At 33.3% G+C, this 20,526-nt stretch overlaps 2 protein-coding genes across 2 annotated transcripts; both read right to left on the reverse strand.

Moving 5' to 3' along the window:
* Positions 1-6,643: 6,643 nt before the first annotated feature.
* LOC130986383 (heavy metal-associated isoprenylated plant protein 6) lies at positions 6,644-7,346 on the reverse strand. The gene is made up of 3 exons (XM_057909791.1): positions 7,216-7,346; positions 7,030-7,111; positions 6,644-6,941 (listed from the first exon to the last, which is right to left on the reverse strand). The coding sequence occupies exons 1-3, from the start codon at positions 7,225-7,227 to the stop codon at positions 6,745-6,747; spliced, it is 291 nt and encodes a 96-aa protein (XP_057765774.1). The 5' UTR covers positions 7,228-7,346; the 3' UTR covers positions 6,644-6,744.
* Positions 7,347-18,439: 11,093 nt separating this feature from the next.
* LOC130986382 (uncharacterized) lies at positions 18,440-20,278 on the reverse strand. The gene is made up of 3 exons (XM_057909789.1): positions 19,501-20,278; positions 19,344-19,425; positions 18,440-18,762 (listed from the first exon to the last, which is right to left on the reverse strand). The coding sequence occupies exons 1-3, from the start codon at positions 19,597-19,599 to the stop codon at positions 18,602-18,604; spliced, it is 342 nt and encodes a 113-aa protein (XP_057765772.1). The 5' UTR covers positions 19,600-20,278; the 3' UTR covers positions 18,440-18,601.
* Between the last annotated feature and the right edge of the window lie 248 nt (positions 20,279-20,526).

Raw genomic sequence — 20,526 nt, forward strand, 5'->3', positions numbered from 1 at the left:
ATTCTTGGAACAGGATTATATAGATAAGCACAAGTCTAAGTCCGAGATTGTTCTTCAAGAAATCGAAGGCAATGGACGGGCGATTCCATCACCCCAGCCAAGTGTGCAAGTAAATGCACCACAAGATACTGCACAAACCATTGTCACGGCTGTACCACCACCGCTTCGTCGTAGTGGGAGGGTTGTTATTCAACCCGATCGATTTATGTTCTTGGGAGAATCTTCGGATCTTCTTCCTGTTGATGAAAAAAAGGATGTCGACCCTGATAACTATAGACAAGCGATGAAAGATCTGGATGCAGATTCTTGGTACGACGCCATGGTTTCTGAAATAGAATCCATGACTGCTATGGGTGTATACGAGAAAACTGAACTGCCTGATGGTTTTGAAGCTATAGGTAGTAGGTGGGTATACAAAAGAAAGCGAGATTCGGATGGCGAAGTCACAGCTTTTAAAGCTAGACTGGTGGCGAAAGGCTATACCCAGGAACAGGGTATAGATTATGATGAAACCTTTTCGCCGGTTGCCATGCTTAAGTCTATCCGAATACTCCTTGCCATAGTAGCCCACATGAACCTTGAGATTTGGCAAATGGATGTCAAAACCGCTTTTCTAAACGGTTTCCTTGAAGAAGGAAGGGACATCTATATGCAGCAACCCGAAGGGTTTGTGAAGAAGGGCGAAGAGCATCTTGTTTGGAAGTTGAAGAAGTCCATTTATGGACTTAAGCAAGCTTCGAGGTCATGGAACAAGCGTTTTGACGAGGTGATTAAATCCTATGGATTTACTCGCTGTGAAAACGAAAGTTGCGTGTACCGTTTGGATGTCGATGGCGACGTAGTTTTCCTTGCACTTTATGTAGATGATATCCTCCTCATTGGCAACAATGTTGAGCTATTATCGGACATAAAGAAGTGGTTATCCGAACAGTTTCAAATGAAGGACTTAGGAGATGCAGCGTACATCCTGGGGATCAAGGTTGTCCGTGATCGCCAGAAAAGGATGTTGAGCTTATCTCAAGCGACCTACATTGATACTGTGATTGCTCGTTTTAGCATGCAAAATGCCAAGAAAGGCTTGCTACCTTTTAGACATGGCATTCCTATGTCTAAGGACATGTGTCCTAAGACGCCTAGTGAGGTTGAGGAGATGAGGAAGATACCCTATGCTTCCGCCGTAGGTAGCCTCATGTATGCAATGCTTTGCACGAGACCTGATATTTGCTATGTCGTTGGCATGGTTGCAAGATATCAGTCGAACCTTGGACCAGGACACTGGACTGCGGTAAAGCATATTCTTAAGTACCTGAAGAGGACTCGAGATTATAGGCTAGTTTACCAGTCAGACAGTCTATCTCCTTTGGGTTACACCGATTCGGATTTCCAGGCTGACCGGGATGAGAAGAGATCTACCTCTGGATATGTGTTTACCTTGGGAGGTGGAGCCGTATCATGGCGGAGTGCAAAGCAGAAGTGCATTGCAGACTCCACCATGGAAGCCGAGTATGTAGCTGCTTCCGAAGCTGCTAAAGAGGCTGTATGGTTCCGGAACTACCTCTTGGATCTAGGAGTGGTACCTAATTTGCCTAAGAGTATCATAATTTATTGTGATAACTCGGGTGCAGTGGCAAATTCTAAGGAACCCAGGAGCCACAAGGCGACCAAACACATAGAGAGAAAGTACCACATCATACGAGAAATCGTAAGCAGATGAGATGTGCTAGTTGATAAAATTGATACTTTGGAGAACTTAGTTGATCCTTTCACGAAGAGCTTACCGCAAAAAGCCTACGAGAAGCATGCTCGAGGGATGGGGCTGCGGTTGATGCCACCCACTTAGAGGAAAAACTTTCAGTATAAGTGGGAGAAGAAGTAAAGAGTGAAGTGGATGTTGTAATAGCTAGTATTTAGACACATTGTATACTAAAAGTTTTGCTTTAGTATAAGTGGGAGATTGTTGGATTTGTATACTGAAAGCAAGAACGTTTTATGCTTGTATACAATGATTCCTCTTTTCACTATTTAATCTCCTATCTGATTGGGTTCATGATTGCATATGTATGTTCTTTATCTCTATATAAGTAGATTATATGGTGTGTTGTAGATCACAGAAGACCATATAATTGGATTAACCTTAAGAGATATAATATAATCACAACCGAAATAACTCTAGGACAAGTTATTGGTTTAGGTTGCGGTATAGATGGAAGTAGTTTGTCTTGACTACTTATCTATACTGGTACGTAATACGTATTGATAGGACCACAGTGAGATATATTCTTCTATCTGACTTAAGTGAAGAATTAGAGATCTCGGTGACTTATAAGATCTTAATACTAATAAGATGTTAGATATATATGTTGATTCGTCTATCACTTTGACTTACTATGAGCGAGAGTTATATAGTAACTTGAGTACTCTGTATCTTGGGTGATAGCGGTTAATATATGATACCTGATTATCTGTATTGGTACTCGTATCCGTATAGGATAATGACATCCCCTTAAGGAGCTCAATAATGTTTATTGCGCTAAACCCTGCAGGTTGATTAAGTTCAGGCGCAATAATAAAGTTTGAGTGGTACTGCTTAAGGATTACAAAAAGATTAATTAATTGAGGCTGTCAGAGCTCTAATTAATTAATGGATGTCGGATATTTTAAATACGAGGATTTAATAAGTCTAAATACAAGCCCCGACTCATCACCGGTAATAAAGGGGTAAGTCAATATTGGTTCTCTAGTGGAATGAACTGATATTTATAAATTAATTATGGTCTGGGCTGACCATAGATAAATTAATTTATTTGAGGCCCATCTTTATTCCTTGTATTTGGTCCCTGGACTGGCCCAAAGTCTCCCAGCCCAGATAGAGCCAAAAAACGCCCCACACCCTAAAACTGGCGCCTCTCCATTTTCTGTATTATATAATACAGCTGTCAGCTCTCAGGAAAAATACACTGATAATTATTAGAGTTTGAGAACTGAGAAGAGGCGCAGAAACACGTGGGGATTTCTAGCTTGGGATTTCTCACAGTTCGTTGTCCATCCAACGGTGAGACTTGAGCGGGATACAGTCGAGAAGATCAGAACTGGAGTCTTTCGACACAATCATCAACAACCTGTGCATCCGATTCACAAGTAAGTAATTCCTAACACCTATGTGCAGCTGTTAAATTCATAGGAGCATGTTAGGATTAATCGTTGTATGATAAATTAATAATAACCAAGAAACGATCATCGGGCAAACGGAACGTTAATTCAATTTAATATTCCTTCAATTAAACTCTCTCTAACCTCTAAAAATACTCAAACAAATGTGGGCTTAATTATAATATTCAAGATTAGGGCAAGACCCAAGTCAAAAATATTGTTTTTCTTTGAAAAGAAATTACGTCTCTCACCTTAAATTGCATAAATCAGTCGAAACAATTAGGGGTGAGCAGTCGGTCCGGACCGGACCGGACCGACAAAATCGAGGACCGAATTCTTAAGATTTGTAGGACCAAACCGGACCAACCTAAATATTGGGACCGAACCAGAACCGGACCTAAACCGCCGTCGGTTCTCGGTTCGGTCCGGTCCAAAACCGAAAAAATTGGGCAGTTTGCGAAATAAACTAAAAATTCACATTTTTACACATATTTTAATCTGTTTAAAAATAATAATTCAATACCACAAAAATTCCATAAAATAAAATACATAACTAACTCCAATAAAAAGCTATGAAGTCCATAATCAAGTTAAAACAACCAATTTATGAATTTGCGAGAGAATATGCATTGGGATTTCAGTTGGACTTGGCTACATTTACCCAATTTATGAATTTAATTATAATATGCATTTGGATTCTCTGCATCTAGGTTTAACTGAAATCTCACCTGAAGAAGCGATTCTGGAGAGGCGACGGGGAAGGAGTCGCGATCGGCGGCTGGAGACGATCCGCGTCTGCGAAGTGATGGCGAGTGGCGACTTCGGGGTGAGGGTTGAGCGATTGGAGAGTGGAGACACCGAGACGGAATGGGTGGTGGCCGGTGGTGGGGAGTAGGGGAGAGCAGTCGACGAAGGGCGGCGACAACGAGCGGCGACCGGTGGGCGATTGGGCGGCGGCGCAGTGCAATTTGGGAGAAAAATGAGGGAGAGCCGAGAGGGATTCAGAGTGTTTAGGGAATTAGGGTTTGAATGTATTTTTTAGAATATTAGAAATAATTAAAATATTAATAATATTAATAAAAATATTAAATATATATTTAATATATATATATATTCGGTTCGGTCCGGTTTTCATTGGTTTTGGCCTCTTCCGGACCGAAACCGAACCGACAATAATTCGGTCCACAAAATTAGGACTGGACCGGACCAACTGATGAACCAAAACCGGCCCGAACCGAAAAAACCGATTGGTTCGGTCCGGTTCGTCGGTTTTGGTCCGGTTTTGCTCACCCCTAGAAACAATAGCTAACTTCACTTTGTTTCATATATATACCAAATTTCACGTATCTAACCTCAGATTTAGCTTTTTTTTCCTTGCTAGGAATCGATCCCCCATTTTAAAGCTTCAAGTCAATTTCAATGAATTTCAAAGCTTCGAAATCGAGTTCTTGCCAGGAATCGATTCCATGTTGTGGTGATTTATGCATGTAAACAATTTTTTTTCTTTCTAAAATAAAGTGTTGTCCACGTTTAATTTTGTATGAAACTAATTTTTTTTTACGATTCTAACAATATCATTTTAATTGAATTTATTTACAAACATTTCTCTAGATATACGAGATCGAGTTTCAAATCTATAAAGAAAATGTAGATTTAGTTCAGGAATTTAGTTAGATCTGTAATATTTCTTATCATTTTGTTGATTTGATTCGAATTTTGTTCATAAATTGTAATATGAGCAAATTACGAGTTTTTTTTTGCAATCGTTCTGAGATCTAACGAGCTAAGTATTGTCATGAATGATGTTAATATGCTCATTAGCACCATCGGTTCCATGCGTTTGAAGATATGTAGTGTCAAGTGTTGGCACGAATTATGCGAATTGGCCCGTTAACATCATTCGTTCTAGCCATTTCAAGATGTGCAACATGAATGATATGAAATAACTTATCTGTACCATTGGTGTAAAGTGCACAGGCGAAAACCTATATATTGGGTGAGGAAGAAAATATATAATCATCTCAGAATACAGAGTTCTCGTCGTCGTCGGACGACGCCTACAAAAAAATTGAAGGAAACAAAATTATATTTAGTTTAGGAATTTAGTTAGATTTGTGAGATTTCGTGTTATTTTATGGTATCATGACATTTGTGAGATTTCATATTAATTTGCTCATTTGATTAGTAGTTGGATTTGTTGAAAAATGAAGAAATTATTGATGAATTGTACTTGGATTTGTTATAACAAACTGCAAAGGTTTTTTTTTTTGGTGGGGGGGGGGGGAACAAATTGTCCAATGTTCCCTTTGTCTTGTGGTGCTCTAACGAGTACTCACCACTTGTTTGATGTTTTTGGTACTCCTGGTACCGTCCCAGTTTTTAATGGATTTTTTATTGATCAAAAAAAAATTGTGCTATATATTTTTAGGGTCGACGAATGGAACGAATGCATTCTTTCGTACAATTTGTGCCAAATGTTGGTGCGACAGATATCGGCACAAATGGTATGAATAAGCCCTTTCGTACCATCATGCGTGCGACTGATTTTGGAACGAATGGTGCGAATAGGCCATTTCGTACAATTTGTGCCAACTGTTGGTGTGACAGATATTGAAACTAATGGTGTGAACACATCCTTTTGTACCATTTGTACCAAGTGTTGACGCGACAGATCTTGAAAGGAGTGATGTGAATAGGCATTTTCATACAATTTGTGTCCATATCTGTCGCACCAAATCTTAGAATGAATGGTGCGAATATGTTATTTCCTACCATTTGTACAACACTTGGTGCGATAGATCTTTGAACAATTAATGATGTGATTCAGAGTTGTCAATCGGTTCGGGTTCGGTTTGGACATCTGAACACCCATTAAAAAAAATTAAAATTCACAATAATTTGCTAATAACATGGTTCGAACCCTGGTCTCCCGAAAATACAAAGAGCAACTTATTCATTGAATCAAAGCTCATTCTTTTACTTTGAATATAACATAATTTTATTGTAGCTAAAATTTGATTTTTTTAAATATATATAATATATATTAAATATATATATATATAATTATTAATTAAATATTTTTCGGTTATTCGGTTAACTCGAATCGGTTATCGGGTTAACCGATTACCCGTAATTTTTTTAAAATGATAACTGAAGCCGATCCAATAACTGAAAATTTTCGATTATTGGATACCTGAACCCGAAAATTTCGGTTCGGTTAATGGATTATCCAAAATCCGATAACCAATTACACAGCCCTAGATGTGAATATGCTCTTTCGTACCATTCGAGTCAAGCGCAAGATCAAATGGCGTCTGAGGATGTTATATGTCACGACTGATACGAATAACCTTAGTTCGTATCAGATCTGACATGTAACTGAAAAACAAGTATTCACTTACGTTTTAGCCAATTTGCACCACTACACATTGAGAAAACTAACACATAAACATGCCACGATGTTAAATGATCTACTCCACCATTAAACACTACATCTTGAAAATGCTATCATTAATAAGAACTTCAAATTTGTTCTTCTGGTTGTAAGTAACTCAGCAATTTAATTTAATAAAAAGAAAAAGGAAAAAAGAAAAACTAATAAACTGGTTGTGCTAAGAGAGGAGGCATTTGTTGTTCTACACGGCCATTAAGGTTGGCGAGTTCTTCAATTTCCAGAACCTCAACTCTACGCTTCATCTTCTTCCTTATCTTTATGGCTACATCCGCCGGAACGAATCTTCCACACACCGTTACCTTATTCTGTTGCTTTTCTATCAAATGCGTCTCGATTTCTACAAAACAAAACACCTACCTTATATATATTTTCATGTTACATTTCGTATTCAACTATTCTTAATTGCTATAGTGAGTTAGTAATACCTTTCATCCTAAGGAGAATTCTTCTCATTTTCCGGCAACAAGCATTGCAGTCCAGATTTATCCTCATCACCATGCAGTGAACCTGTGCTTAATGAGAAAAGTGATTGAAAATTATGTAACGACTTCTCTAGGTCGAGCTACCCAAAGTGTTCTTACATAAACAATGAGAAAAGTAAAAATACTTGCCTCTGCTAACATAGAACTTTGATGAGATCCCAGTTTATTGGCTGATAGATTGCCCTAAAAAGCTGTAGAGAAAAGGAGGGGGAAAATTGGCCCTTTTTCTTTGTTGAAAAATCATGAAGCTTTACATGTCTAGTTTTTTTGAATAGAAATATATATAATATATATTTTCTTTGAACAAAGAACCTAATTCTATGTGTCCAAGTTTCAGAAACCTTAGTTAGCAAGGATTCATGATTCCTTGCCTAGTACTCTAAATAACATGATGCTAAGTATCCTTTCGTGAATTCTGATTTCTCCTCCACAATGGGGAACCTAAAAAGCAGTTTATCAACACACTACCTCCTCATCAATTATTAAGAATGTTTCTTTCTCCCCCATTATCTTAGGTGATAGGTAGGTCCGTCGATTTATCTATATCTATACTATATTAAAAAGTCAATATTTTAATTCGAAATCAATTTAAATTTCAAATTTAAATAACAATTTTGTAGTTATAATAGAATTGAATAATTATTTGAAAATTATATTTTTTCTTTTTATTTCCTTTTTTATCTTCTTATTTTTTTATTTTAATTTCTTTTGAAAATTGAAAAATTCAATTAATTATAAATATTTTATATGCATATCAAATTAAAGATCACAACAAACTTTAATTTGATATATTTTATGTAAATATTTGATTTAAAATGTAAAAGTTATATTTATTTAAAGATTAAAATCTTAAATAATTCTCTTTCCTCTTTCATCTTATTTTGAATAAATTATTTTTATTTTTTTATTCACTTTTTGACCCTTTTTTTGCATTTCATAACATCAATTTTTATTATTATTATGAATTATTCTTTATTTTTTTTATTTTTTTCAATATTTATTTAAAATATATTCAGTTAAAATTAATTTTTTACTTATATTTATAGATATAATAATTGAATAAATATTAATTTTATAAAAATATTTTCGTGCATTGCACCATATGCAAATACTAATTTAATTAACGCGGTAAGATTGTACATTTCAATCATATAACAAACTGTCCCAAATATAAAATCATTAAGTTGAGTATACATGACACTTCGGGTGATATGAGAATATGAAACGAAATACATTTTGGAAAAGAGATGTTGGTTGCAATCTTGTGAGTTGTGATTAGGGGTGTCTAAACGGGATGCGGGTATCGGGTTATCCGTCCCGACCCCGATACCCGACCGGGTATCGGGTACCCGATACCCGCAATTAACGGGAACCGGGTCGGGATCGGGATTAATGTTTTGAAATTCCGCGGGTATCGGGTATACCCGTCGGGTACCGGGTATACCCGAATACCCGCTAATATTATTAATTTAATATAAATTTATATTTTTATTAATTTTTAATAATAATAATTAGTAAAAGTAAAAATTAAGTCCCTACCCTAAATTCACTAGTGACGTGAAATTATATTGCCTCTTCATGTATAAATTATAATATATACTTGTAGTATATATAACTTATATATTAAAAGTAGGCATTAATCATTATCATCATGTTGTTAAATTGTTAATGGAGACTAAAATTGTAATATGGGGTCAATGGAATCATTGGCAGACGCAGATTGCCCCAAAAAATTGAGTGTTGATTTGTGAATTTTTTTTTGAAGCTGCTGATTATTCACTTCCCTTTCCTCCCATCAAATTATCAATCAAAGATCATGCAATGCAATCTATTTCAATTAAAATCAGATTAAATCGTAAAAACTAGAAACTATCCATTACCATTTATTAATTGTTTAATCAATGATTAAGTAGAATTGAAATTAAATAGTAGGTAAGGATTGAATTAATAGCTACACCCTATATATAATTGATCGAAAAACAAAGAAAAAAAACAAAGGAAAAAATTGCAAATCAACCGGGTATGCGGGTACCCTAATACCCGCGCTGGGTACCCGCGTCGGGTATTAGGGTACCCGACGTGCATGGCGGGGCGGGTATCGGGACTAACATTTGAGCAAAATTCGGGGTCGGGTACCCGCAAATTTCGGGTAGGGTACCCGACCCGTCCCGTTTAGACACCCCTAGTTGTGATACGGAAAAAATTAACCAAAATCGCTCAATAGTTACATTAACCACTCGTCCACTCCAGTTATTCAGTATTTTTAATATTTAACTAATTTATTTTTCTTTCACATATCAATATTTAACACAATTCAACTATATTTATCTTGAGAAATTTATATATGATCACTTCAACTACCGAATCACAACATGTATTATTTTTTAAGCATAATGTTGTGATGAGTCTTAACCATAATAAATTAAATCATCAATCTAAGTAAAAATGGAGGAAAACCTGGTTGATAAAGGGAATTTAATCGAGGAAAATATGAAATTCAGAGAAATTTAAGTCTAAGCCTCTCAATAGGTTCTATGGTTGAATTCTAATGATCTTTATCTTTATTATCTTTATCTTTATATATATAAAAAGCAAAGTAAATGTAATTTAATTCAATTATAAGGGTGTAATTGGAATTTATGGGAAAAAAATTATAAACCAAAGATATAACTGCCGATTACTCCTAGCCTACAAAACCGCAACTTTGTTTTCTTAATCTAATAATTGTGCTTTTTTTCCTAAAAAAAAAAAAATCTAATTGTGCTTTTATGGCTGTTTTCGAAAGAATGATTAATTATATCTCTAAACAAACTCAACAAATATAATATTAACAATATTAATATAATTGACTCTTTTAAAAAAATATTGTTAAATGTATAACTAAATGTCTTTTTATCTTTATTTATATTTATTTTTTCTAAAGATTGGACGCGTTTAAAGTTTTCTGTTAACTTTTTTTTTGTCTTCTTCTGATATTGTGATTATTATATTCTGCATTAATATTTACTTTAATGTATAAAATTTATTAATAGAAAAATAATATTATTATCAAGAGATATCAAATTATATATTTATAGTTTATGTTACACATGATATTAGAAAACAACCACATTATAAGGATGTTGTAAACATTTATGTTGTCTATTAGTATTATTTTAAATTCATAAATATTAAAAGGTAAATTTTAATATTATTATATTTTAAATCCATAATCCATGTGCATCGCACATGTGGTATACTATGTAGAAGAATGTGTAAATATATTTATTTTTTTAAGAAAAAAAATTCAACTAGAGGACATAATTGAAAGTTTACAATTAAATGTATAATTAGATGTTTATAAATAAATTATTTAATCCACAAATGACCAACAATTCTATATAATCTTTATATATATAAAAAGTAAAGTAAATGTAATTTAATTCAATTACAAGGGTGTAATTGGAATTTATGGGAAAAAAATTATAAATCAAAGATATAACTGCCGATTACTCCTAGCCTACAAAACCGCAACTTTGTTTTCTTAATCTAATAATTGTGCTTTTTTTCCTAAAAAAAAAAAAAAAAATCTAATTGTGCTTTTATGGCTGTTTTCGAAAGAATGATTACTTATATCTCTAAACAAACTCAACAAATATAATATTAACAATATTAATATAATTGACTCTTTTAAAAAAATATTGTTAAATGTATAACTAAATGTCTTTTTATCTTTATTTATATTTATTTTTTCTAAAGATTGGACGCGTTTAAAGTTTTCTGTTAACTTTTTTTTTGTCTTCTTCTGATATTGTGATTATTATATTCTGCATTAATATTTACTTTAATGTATAAAATTTATTAATAGAAAAAATAATATTATTATCAAGAGATATCAAATTATATATTTATAGTTTATGTTACACAGGAAATTAGAAAACAACCACATTATAAGGATGTTGTAAACATTTATGTTGTCTATTAGTATTATTTTAAATTCATAAATATTAAAAGGTAAATTTTAATATTATTATATTTTAAATCCATAATCCATGTGCATCGCACATGTGGTATACTATGTAGAAGAATGTGTAAATATATTTATTTTTTTAAGAAAAAAAATTCAACTAGAGGACATAATTGAAAGTTTACAATTAAATGTATAATTAGATGTTTATAAATAAATTATTTAATCCACAAATGACCAACAATTCTATATAATCACACACGTAATACAAATATTTCAACTATCTAATGCTCAAACTAAATTTACAATTATTTCAAATAAAAAAGGAAAAAGATTCACTCATCCAATTAAAAATTAAGGCACTCTAACATTTTCTTCTTCTTTTTATTTGCATAGACCATTTTATTCTTTGTGTGTAAATGATTTCTAAATAAAATATGCAATATGCAATATGTCTATTAAATGAAAGTTCATGAAATTAAAGAGGTCTAATATACGATACACTAATTATTTTTATTAAAATTTGTATCGTCTCTTTTTAGGACTATTTTTTATGACCGAAGAAAATATAAAATATCTACATAATTTATACGAGTCTAAAATCACAATTACCGCGCATAGCGCGGGAGATACACTAGTATATATAAAAAGCAAAGTAAATGTCAATACATTCAATTTGAAGGGTAATTTTGAAATTGAAAAAAGTAAATAATTAAAAATCAAATTTAATATATTAACTACACTTTATTTTCGAAAAGAAGAAAACTGCCGATCGGCATTAACCTAGAAAATAGCAAACTTTCAAATTGTTGAGCAATGCATTATTTAAATCTTTTATTTTTTTATTTTCTTATTTAATTGATATAGCATTTCTTTTTTTCTTTTTTAAGCAATTCCATATTATGTCAAATGGAGTATATAATATGCATCTTGAACGAAAGATTATGAAATGATATTTAATTTGATATATAATATATGTAAAAAAATATGTTTAAAATGAGTAAGTTATGATGATTTAAAATTATAATACATTAAATAATTTATACATATAAATAATGATATTTTCCTTCAAAATTATATTTTAATTGCAATTAGAAAATATATCATCTTTTAAAAAAATATGTCAAATTATGTAATTTTATGTATTTCATTCAAAATATTATTAATATGACATTATGTAATTATCATAAAATGATAACATATTATGTATAATTTTTAAAGATATATTATAACATATTAATTTATAATTTATTTTAAGAAACACTAATGCAATAATCTCATTTAATCAATTCGATATAAAATATGCAATATGTAATAATGTATCTTAAATAAAATATTATTAAAATCGTTAATTTGCTGCATGAAAGGTATAAATCAATTTAAAAAGAGCAAGTTATGGCCGTTTAAAATTTCTATATATTATACATATTTATTTATTAGTTTTTTTTTTTTTAAAGTTGAGACTATTGACACACTTAAACATCTATCAAGAAAGAAAATATAACATTGTCATGTTACAAAAATATGTTTGCGAATGTTTTTATGATAATAATACGTGGATCTATTTTTGTTGAATTGAATAATCATTTGATTAACTCAATAAATATTAAAAGAATTAGTTTAAGTTAATAAGTCAATAAAATTAATTACGAGCATTTAATTTTTAAAAATAAAGAGTAGTGATTAATTATTTATAATTTAATTTTTCAAAGTAAGTTGAAAATCAGTTAAATTTGAAGTAAAATAAAGAAGGTTGTGTAAATTATTTACATAATTTTTTTAAAAATATGTTATTAGATATTATTATTTTATTAATTTTAATTTTAAATATTTATTTAATCATTAAATGTAGTGACCCGCTCTTTTTATGTTATTTAAATCCAGTATCGCGATATTAAAATCGCATCTTTCAGTAAATGGAAATCCAGTTGACAGTTTATGACAATTCAGCTTACGATCCTGATTTATTAATAAGAGACGGAGTTATTATTTTAGCTTTATTGTTTTGTATCGTGTGAGTAAATCGCGATGAGAATTATCGAACCATTCAGTAATTATTATTTCCAAGTTATAACTGACTTAGCGAAGTCATGTTATTTACTAATTGAAAATTAGATGCTGTTATATTTTATTAGTGCCACTAGAAGTCTTGGAATCATTTCCAACTTTGCAGATTAAATCCACGGATTTAATTTAAGTTATTTTACAGTTTATCGATATTAGCAGACAAGGAAGCAGTTATTAAACGAATACAGAAACGCGATGTTTAGGAACTCGAACCAGTATTTTATTTACAATTTACAGATTACAAATTAGTTATCACCTTGGAAAATTCATAGCATATTACAAGTTGGGACTGACATGGCCCACTTCTCAAGTTTGGAACACAATAGTCAAAGAGAAAGAAAAGGTAATAGTAGAATGTTGGAGCAACAGCCGGCCACCCCTCTGCACTTCCATCTCATCCACCTTCAGCAAAAGTCTTCCAGCCGCCTTCCATGGCTGCCCGGTTCCCTCAAGCTTCTACCTCCAGCCACCCTATGCCTGCTCATCCTCCTAGCATACTCAAGTATGCAGCATCATTTTCTCTATTAGTATCAGCCCAGCCAACAAATGCAGTTTCCACTCTCAACTCATTTCACCCAAAAGAAAATCAAAGAATAACCCCAGCTCATTCAGCCGAAGCTCTCAAGTTGATATACGTTACATTCAACCTCAATAACAATCCATCAGTTTGAACGCATTCAAGGTATTTTGCTATCTCAAGCATTCAATTCAGTTCGCATCAATATTTAGCATAATCACAGTTCATCTACCTCAAATAGCCATGAGATGCTTACAACTGAAAGATTTATACTTCACTCACTGTACTCTAGAGTAGTAATCACAAGAACCCACACCCTCAGAAACTAGGACTTTGAATCGAATTGAGATGAGTTACTTAGCTTTGGGAAAAGGGGGCCGACTGCCCAAGCAACTGCCGAGCCCCAACTAACGGAACGGAGGGAGAAGGCGGCGACCTCTCGTCGTCTCGCCTGCATCAGAGTAACAACGGCGTCGGAACTGGAGAATTGATGAGGCCGTCGGAACTGGAGAATCGAGCAGGGGCTCGAGCGCAGCAGCAGCGGACGCACGACAACGGCGTTCTTCCCTTTTCTGAGGTCTAGGGCTCGACGTCGGCGAAGGCTATGAGGCCGAGAGTTTGACGGCGCCGCACCCGGACGACGACCGATCGCCGGATTCCAGACTGGCGTGATAGCAGCGGCGATGATTTCCAGAGTGGGACTCGACTGAAATCTGCGTGAGGAAGAAAGAAGGAGGAGAGGTCGCCGTGGTTCGACGCGTCGGCAGACGATGGCTGAACAGCCGGAGAAGCGAAGCCGGTCAGATTCTAGCCGACGGAGAAGAAGACCACTCGACTGGTCTGAGGAATAGGGGCGAGCGGCTCCTTCAGAGAGAGAAGGGCGAGAATTGTTTTTGGAGAGAGAGAGAGAGACCGACAGTTGAATAGAGAGAGAGTTGGGCTTGATGTTTAATTGTTGTTTGGGCTTTCACTTCTATTTCGAACTGGGCCAGTATTTATTCATTTTGGGCCTCACCTTTTGATTGTTTTGGGCCACTCCCATTATAATTAAGTTTGGGCTTTAATTGTTTTAAAAAGAATTGGGCTGAGATATATATATATTGATAGACTTTCATTTCCAAATCCCATACGTATTGTTGGGCCGATTTATTATTTCATTTGAGCCGATTTATTGTTTATTGGACTAAGATTTATTCTTACCAAAACCACATTAATTATTATATCATTTGGACACTTTCGTTATTTTATTTAGACAAGCTGCAGTAATTTAATTCAAGCCATTCTTGATTAATTAGTAGGCTACTTTATTGAGCCTCTTAATTAATGAGCTTATTACTATCTCCTTCAAGCCCAAATAATTTAAAGTGGACTGTTATCGTTTATTTCATTAAAGCCACTTGTTTTATTAATCGGCTACCTTATTTGGAGTCATTAATTAGTTGAAGTTACACTAGTAATTATATTCTACTGTCAAGCCCGATAAATTCTTACGGGGTTACTTATGGGATGAACCGAGTCAGTTCCTTCTATTTATCGAATACAAGGGCGAGATTATTTTATTTTACGAGTTAGAATGTTCCGATGGGAAAAGAAGAGTTATAGCCTTATTCGACAGCAATAAACGAGAGTTAGCTAAATCTTTTAACGAGGATTAACAGTAGAAATTCCTGACTACCGCTCAGAGGATTAGTTCATGCATACCAGATTCATGCATGGTTAATTATGCATTCTCATTCTGAGAATTTTTCCCGAGTAAGTATCTTATGTTTTTTCTCGAAATCAAGGTCAAGGTCGGGAATAACCGTCAATCAAGGAATCACCGAATCACCAAGATCTCAAATCAGGTGGGTTTATTTTCAGATATATCAAATCAGTTTAATGTTACTTTCAAGCAAGTTATTTCATTATTGAATCTATGAACGAAAAGATATTTCAGTATCTCAGTTATTGTCTTGCCATAAAATGTTTCATTTAGTATGATATCTATCTGATGAGGCAATGCCAGTTAAAGTAATCGAATTCGGGTCCTGAGCAGTTGATAGCTATCCTGCCAGGGCTAGTGTACACCTAGGGCCGTGAGTCATCTAACGGGTTGGCCGATCAGGTGTCCGTGAGAGGTGGCCACCTCTCCGACACACAAGCTTCAGATATGATGAAATACAAGAGAACTTAGACTGATCAGTCTTTAAGAATCACAAAAGAATTTAGTAAGCTTGGGCTTATTTCATGAAAACTCCCTTGCTGTACTGATAAGATGACATGACAATTTATGTTTTCTATGCAAGTTTCTATAGGCATATGTACCCACTGAGTACTTTTGTACTCAGCCCTGCATGTATTTCTAAATGTGCAGGTTGAGCAGTAACCGGTGGTGATGAAGTGGCGAGCAAGAAATCCCTTTTGTCTGAAGTATATGTATTAAAGAACTCTTGAGTACATGTCTTCATACATGTAATCAAAACCTTCTTCCGCTGTGTACTCAAAAGAAGTTCATATTATTTTTGGCTAAGTCGGGGTTACCCGAACTTACTAGTTTGACTAAATCATCACGACTCTAACTCCGTTGTAAATGTTCCCTTCGTTGTTAATATTTAAGTATGTTTCTTCGTTGTTCATTATTTATTCGTTCATCCCCTTTCTATCCCGCTTCTTATCTCCAACCCTTGGTCATGGTTTCCCGGGTTAATTATCCTTAATTAAGTCCGGTCGTGACATTAAATGAATGAAAATTCAATTCAATATTAAATAATTCAATTTTTATTGAATAAAAAGTTAGAAGAGATAAAGAAAACAATGCATAATTGAATTTGTTCAAAATTATTGTTGATTTCTAAATATTATGACAACTCTTTTATTTTCTATTAATGTGTTTTTTACCCATACAATTATATTTGATAGGTATTAAAGTATTAAAGTAAGTTCAAATATTATTATGTGTTTATTAAAATTTCAAAATATGTGTTGAGCTATGGTTTGGGATCAATCATGTAAATTCATGGCTTTGCTGAATTAATTCTTGGTCGAGGATTCAAATGTCATAGGCTGCAAAAATTTACTATTACTTTTTTGTAATTCATCATTTTTCACAATAAATTTATAATGTTACATATCGAATTCATAGTCAATTTATTTTATATTATTGTATAAATTACATTAGTTATATTAAAAAATTAGATCATTTTGCAAATAATAAATTTGATATCAAATTTTATTTTTATTAGTTTAAATTAATAATTGTAAAGCATATGCATAGCTCACGGAGTTTAAAATTACAACCGCGCATAGCGTGGGTGATACACTAGTATATATAAAAAGCAAAGTAAATGTCAATAAATTTAATTTGAAGGGTAATTTTGGAATTGGAAAAAATATTTATCAAGGAGAAAATTCTGCAACTTAAAACCGTCTACAAAACCGTGGCTGTAGATTAAAACTACAAACCACGTTTTGTACACATTTTGTCAATGTTAATGCATAATTTCATTTTTTTTAATGATTTTTTTAAAATTTAGTAACTTATAATTCTTAATTTTTAACATCTCAAATATTCTTTTCGTTTTCATTTTATACATAAAGAACATTATTCTTATTGTTTTGGATAAAATTTGTAACATGTAACTTAAATGAATTCATGAAAATATTTTTAAATTAATATATAATATGTAAAAATAAATTTAAAATAAATAAGTTATTATCATTTAGATTTTCTTATTAATATATAATATGTAAAAATGAATATAAAATAAATAAGTTTGGATATCTGTGTATATCTACTAATATTTTAAAAAATATGTGTTTAGATATGGTATGTGAGGGACCAATATGCTTAATAGAAATTGTTTCCATCGCTTGAATTCTGATGATCTTTAGTTGAGTCGTATTTATTTTCGGGTTGTGCCAACGAAGTTGAGTCGTTTCTTTTAAAAAAAAAAATTAAAGCTATTTTTTCATTCACCCTATTTTTCATTTTACTTTTTTCATTCATTTCTTCACTAAATATTAGCTCCTTAAATCTCGAGCCAAAAGAAACGTCTCACCTTCGATGAGACGGAGAAAGTATTACTCCCTCCGTCCCATCATTTTAGTCCTTTATTCCATTTTGAGATGTCCCAAAAAGATAGTCCACTTTTCTAATTAATACTATATAAAAATATTATTTTTACTAAATTAACCTTATTTAATGCTTCACTTAAATGTGAAAAGGATGTGTGAAAATAATAAATAAGGGTATAAAAGATAAAAGTATAAAAATTAAATGCATTTTCTTAATATGTGTGAAAAATGGGACGGGACTAAAATGGTGGGACGGATGGAGTATTAATAATGATAACGTATATAGATAATTTATATGAATGTAAAATCACAATCATCGCGCATCGCGCGGGAGGTACACTAATTTGATTGAATTACAAATAAATTGATTATACTTCAGACAAATAGAAAAATTATAGATTCAATTTCAACCACAAACTTTTGCCAAATATGCTCAATCAAATTTTAGAATTTGGGAAAAAAAACCCGAGATCAATTGCATAGTCGAGTAGGATGAGAATTTAATAATGAATTTTGATAATAATAATAAATAAATAAATAAATAAATAAATAAAAGTATCACGATCGGTGTATAAAAATTGTAAAAACGATGTTAAGATTTTATGTTAACATCTAAAATAAATATGTAGAACCAATGAAACTATGATAAGTAGAAATTTTTAATTGGAAGATCATATGGTCTCATTTGCGAGGGTGTGAATGTTGTTATTTGTAGTCTTAGAAATAAATTAACATCGAAATAAACAAGCACGAAGAGCTCCCAAAAAAAGTTAACGTAAAATCATCAGTGTTTCAAACATTATTGAATTGTGACAGAATATTATTTACACATCTAGAAAGTGGTAATAACATGTGTGAGTAAATGTGGCATGTACATCAAATCTCTTTATTCTTTTTTTTTTTTTTTTGGAGTCAAATGTTTCAGTTAGGAGTTAACTGCAGGAATAGCGAAAGAGGCGCAACAATAAGGATGTCTTGCTCCATGAACTGCGATGAACAAGCTGTCGGCCGGCCGGCTTGTCGCCGGTCGGATATGCACACGTCAGCGTCACCGTCTTTTCCAAGACACTTATCACAACCGATTGAGTTTCCCCTGCAAAAATAAAATAAAAAATGACCACTTATTCGATGAAATACACATGTTCACATCGACCGCAATAAAATGGAGTATATATTTACTAACAAAAATGACCGGAAAAAGAAAAAGAAAAAGAAAAAATAGCTGTCGCACAAGCTGTGATTCTTTGTCAGTATATTAAAATCTTGGAATTTAGTAGGTGATTAAACAGAGGGTGAAATTTGTTATATGGAGTATGAAGCAGATACAACTTCCCCATTATCACAACTTTATGCTAACAAACCAAATGAAAGACAATAAATGGCACATGTAATTAATTATATCAACCGATTAAATTGGGGAAGAAACCAAAAATATAATTTAGCCAAATAATTAAATAATTTAGCACCAGAAAAGGGAAAGGTGACTTTTTCCCACTTTGTGAAGAACAAATTTAGATTGACTGGCAGGGCCACCATCATTGCCAAAGGGAATCCTATGGAGAAATCCACTAACTACGGCCCAAATCAAGGTTGTCAAGAAAGACACTTGCCCTGGACCACCACCTCCGCCGCCGCAAAGTGGTGGCGCAAAGTGAGAAATAAGGCGTTACTCACCATTCATTTTGGCCATAATCTCAGCCACTCGCCGCTGGCACTTGGGGCACCGAAAATCGGCCAAAAACACCACTTCCTGCACCTGAATTCAACCAGAGTCACAAAAACAAAGTAATTGCAAAACTTATGATGAATAATATGTTTGCAAGAAACTCACAAGAGGCAGAGCTAGCGATTCCACGGCGGCGAGGGTGGTGTTGGAGGGGCGGAAAGCGGCCGTGGACGTCTCTTCCTTCCTCCATCTGCCCAGAGACATGCCTTGTAGCTCAGCAGTATTTCCGAGTCGGGAAAGGAAAGGTGAAAAAGGATCAGAAATAAAGGCGAGTGGAAAAGGCCATTTTCATGGTGGTGAAAAGATTTATGTTGATGGTCGGAAAAGGATTTCCCAACACGAACAATAACAATGCTATGTAGGCAGGGGAATATTGGAACTTTTCAGATAGTAATATATATAGATAGATAAAATGTAATAGAGTTCACAAAAGAGCTCTGAGTTCATCAAGGCAGCCCCCACAGTGGGTTGAATTCTTAACACATAATTATTGGGCAAGGTTGCTTTGAAGACTTTACAATCTTAATTACCACTCATTAGTTGTAATAAACCAATCAGGTCGAATCTAGATTAGGTAGTAATAATAATGAGGGTAAAAGCTTATATTAGGGTGCAGGGTCGTGTGGATTAAGAGCCACTAAATGGAAACTAATTATCTTATTTTGGCAAAGTTTGGAAATTAAAACTCGTTTTCCAGATTCTTGAAATTTTGTGACGATGACATTCTTGAAATAGAAATGGAGTTAAATAAACATATATGACTTGGGCAAACATTCTTTTTATAATTATTTTTTGGTATTGTGGAGATGATCAATCCTTACACGGCGACGACTTTGACACATGATTTTACGCACTTGGAAATTGGAATTGTTTGCGGAGCTGCATAATCTGAATAGAGTAAAATTTTGAAGTAGTAAAAATGAAGCATAAAACACAATTTATGGCCACACATTGAAAAAATACAAATTTTGATCATTTTTATTGATTTGGACGTTTTTACCCTTAATGAGGCGGACCGGGTAGGATCAGGCACGCGGGTCGCGGGTCGGGTCGGGTTAGGCACTTATGGCATTATTAGTGCCAAGATTTTACTTTGGTTTTATTTTGGATTTTCGTTGGCACTTATGACAC

Source organism: Salvia miltiorrhiza, chromosome 5 (assembly GCF_028751815.1).
Source record: "Salvia miltiorrhiza cultivar Shanhuang (shh) chromosome 5, IMPLAD_Smil_shh, whole genome shotgun sequence".
NCBI lineage: Eukaryota > Viridiplantae > Streptophyta > Magnoliopsida > Lamiales > Lamiaceae > Salvia > Salvia miltiorrhiza.

Bases quoted from the DNA above. Each gene is read 5' to 3' on its own strand.
- LOC130986382 (XM_057909789.1), bottom strand. From the start codon at position 19,599: ATGTCTCTGGGCAGATGGAGGAAGGAAGAGACGTCCACGGCCGCTTTC. The intron at 19,426-19,500 runs GTGAGTTTCTTG...GGTTGAATTCAG, and splicing joins AATCGCTAGCTCTGCCTCTT to GTGCAGGAAGTGGTGTTTTT. The intron at 18,763-19,343 runs GTGAGTAACGCC...TTATTTTTGCAG, and splicing joins GATTATGGCCAAAATGAATG to GGGAAACTCAATCGGTTGTG.
- LOC130986383 (XM_057909791.1), bottom strand. The intron at 6,942-7,029 runs GTATTACTAACT...TTTGTTTTGTAG, and splicing joins AATTCTCCTTAGGATGAAAG to AAATCGAGACGCATTTGATA.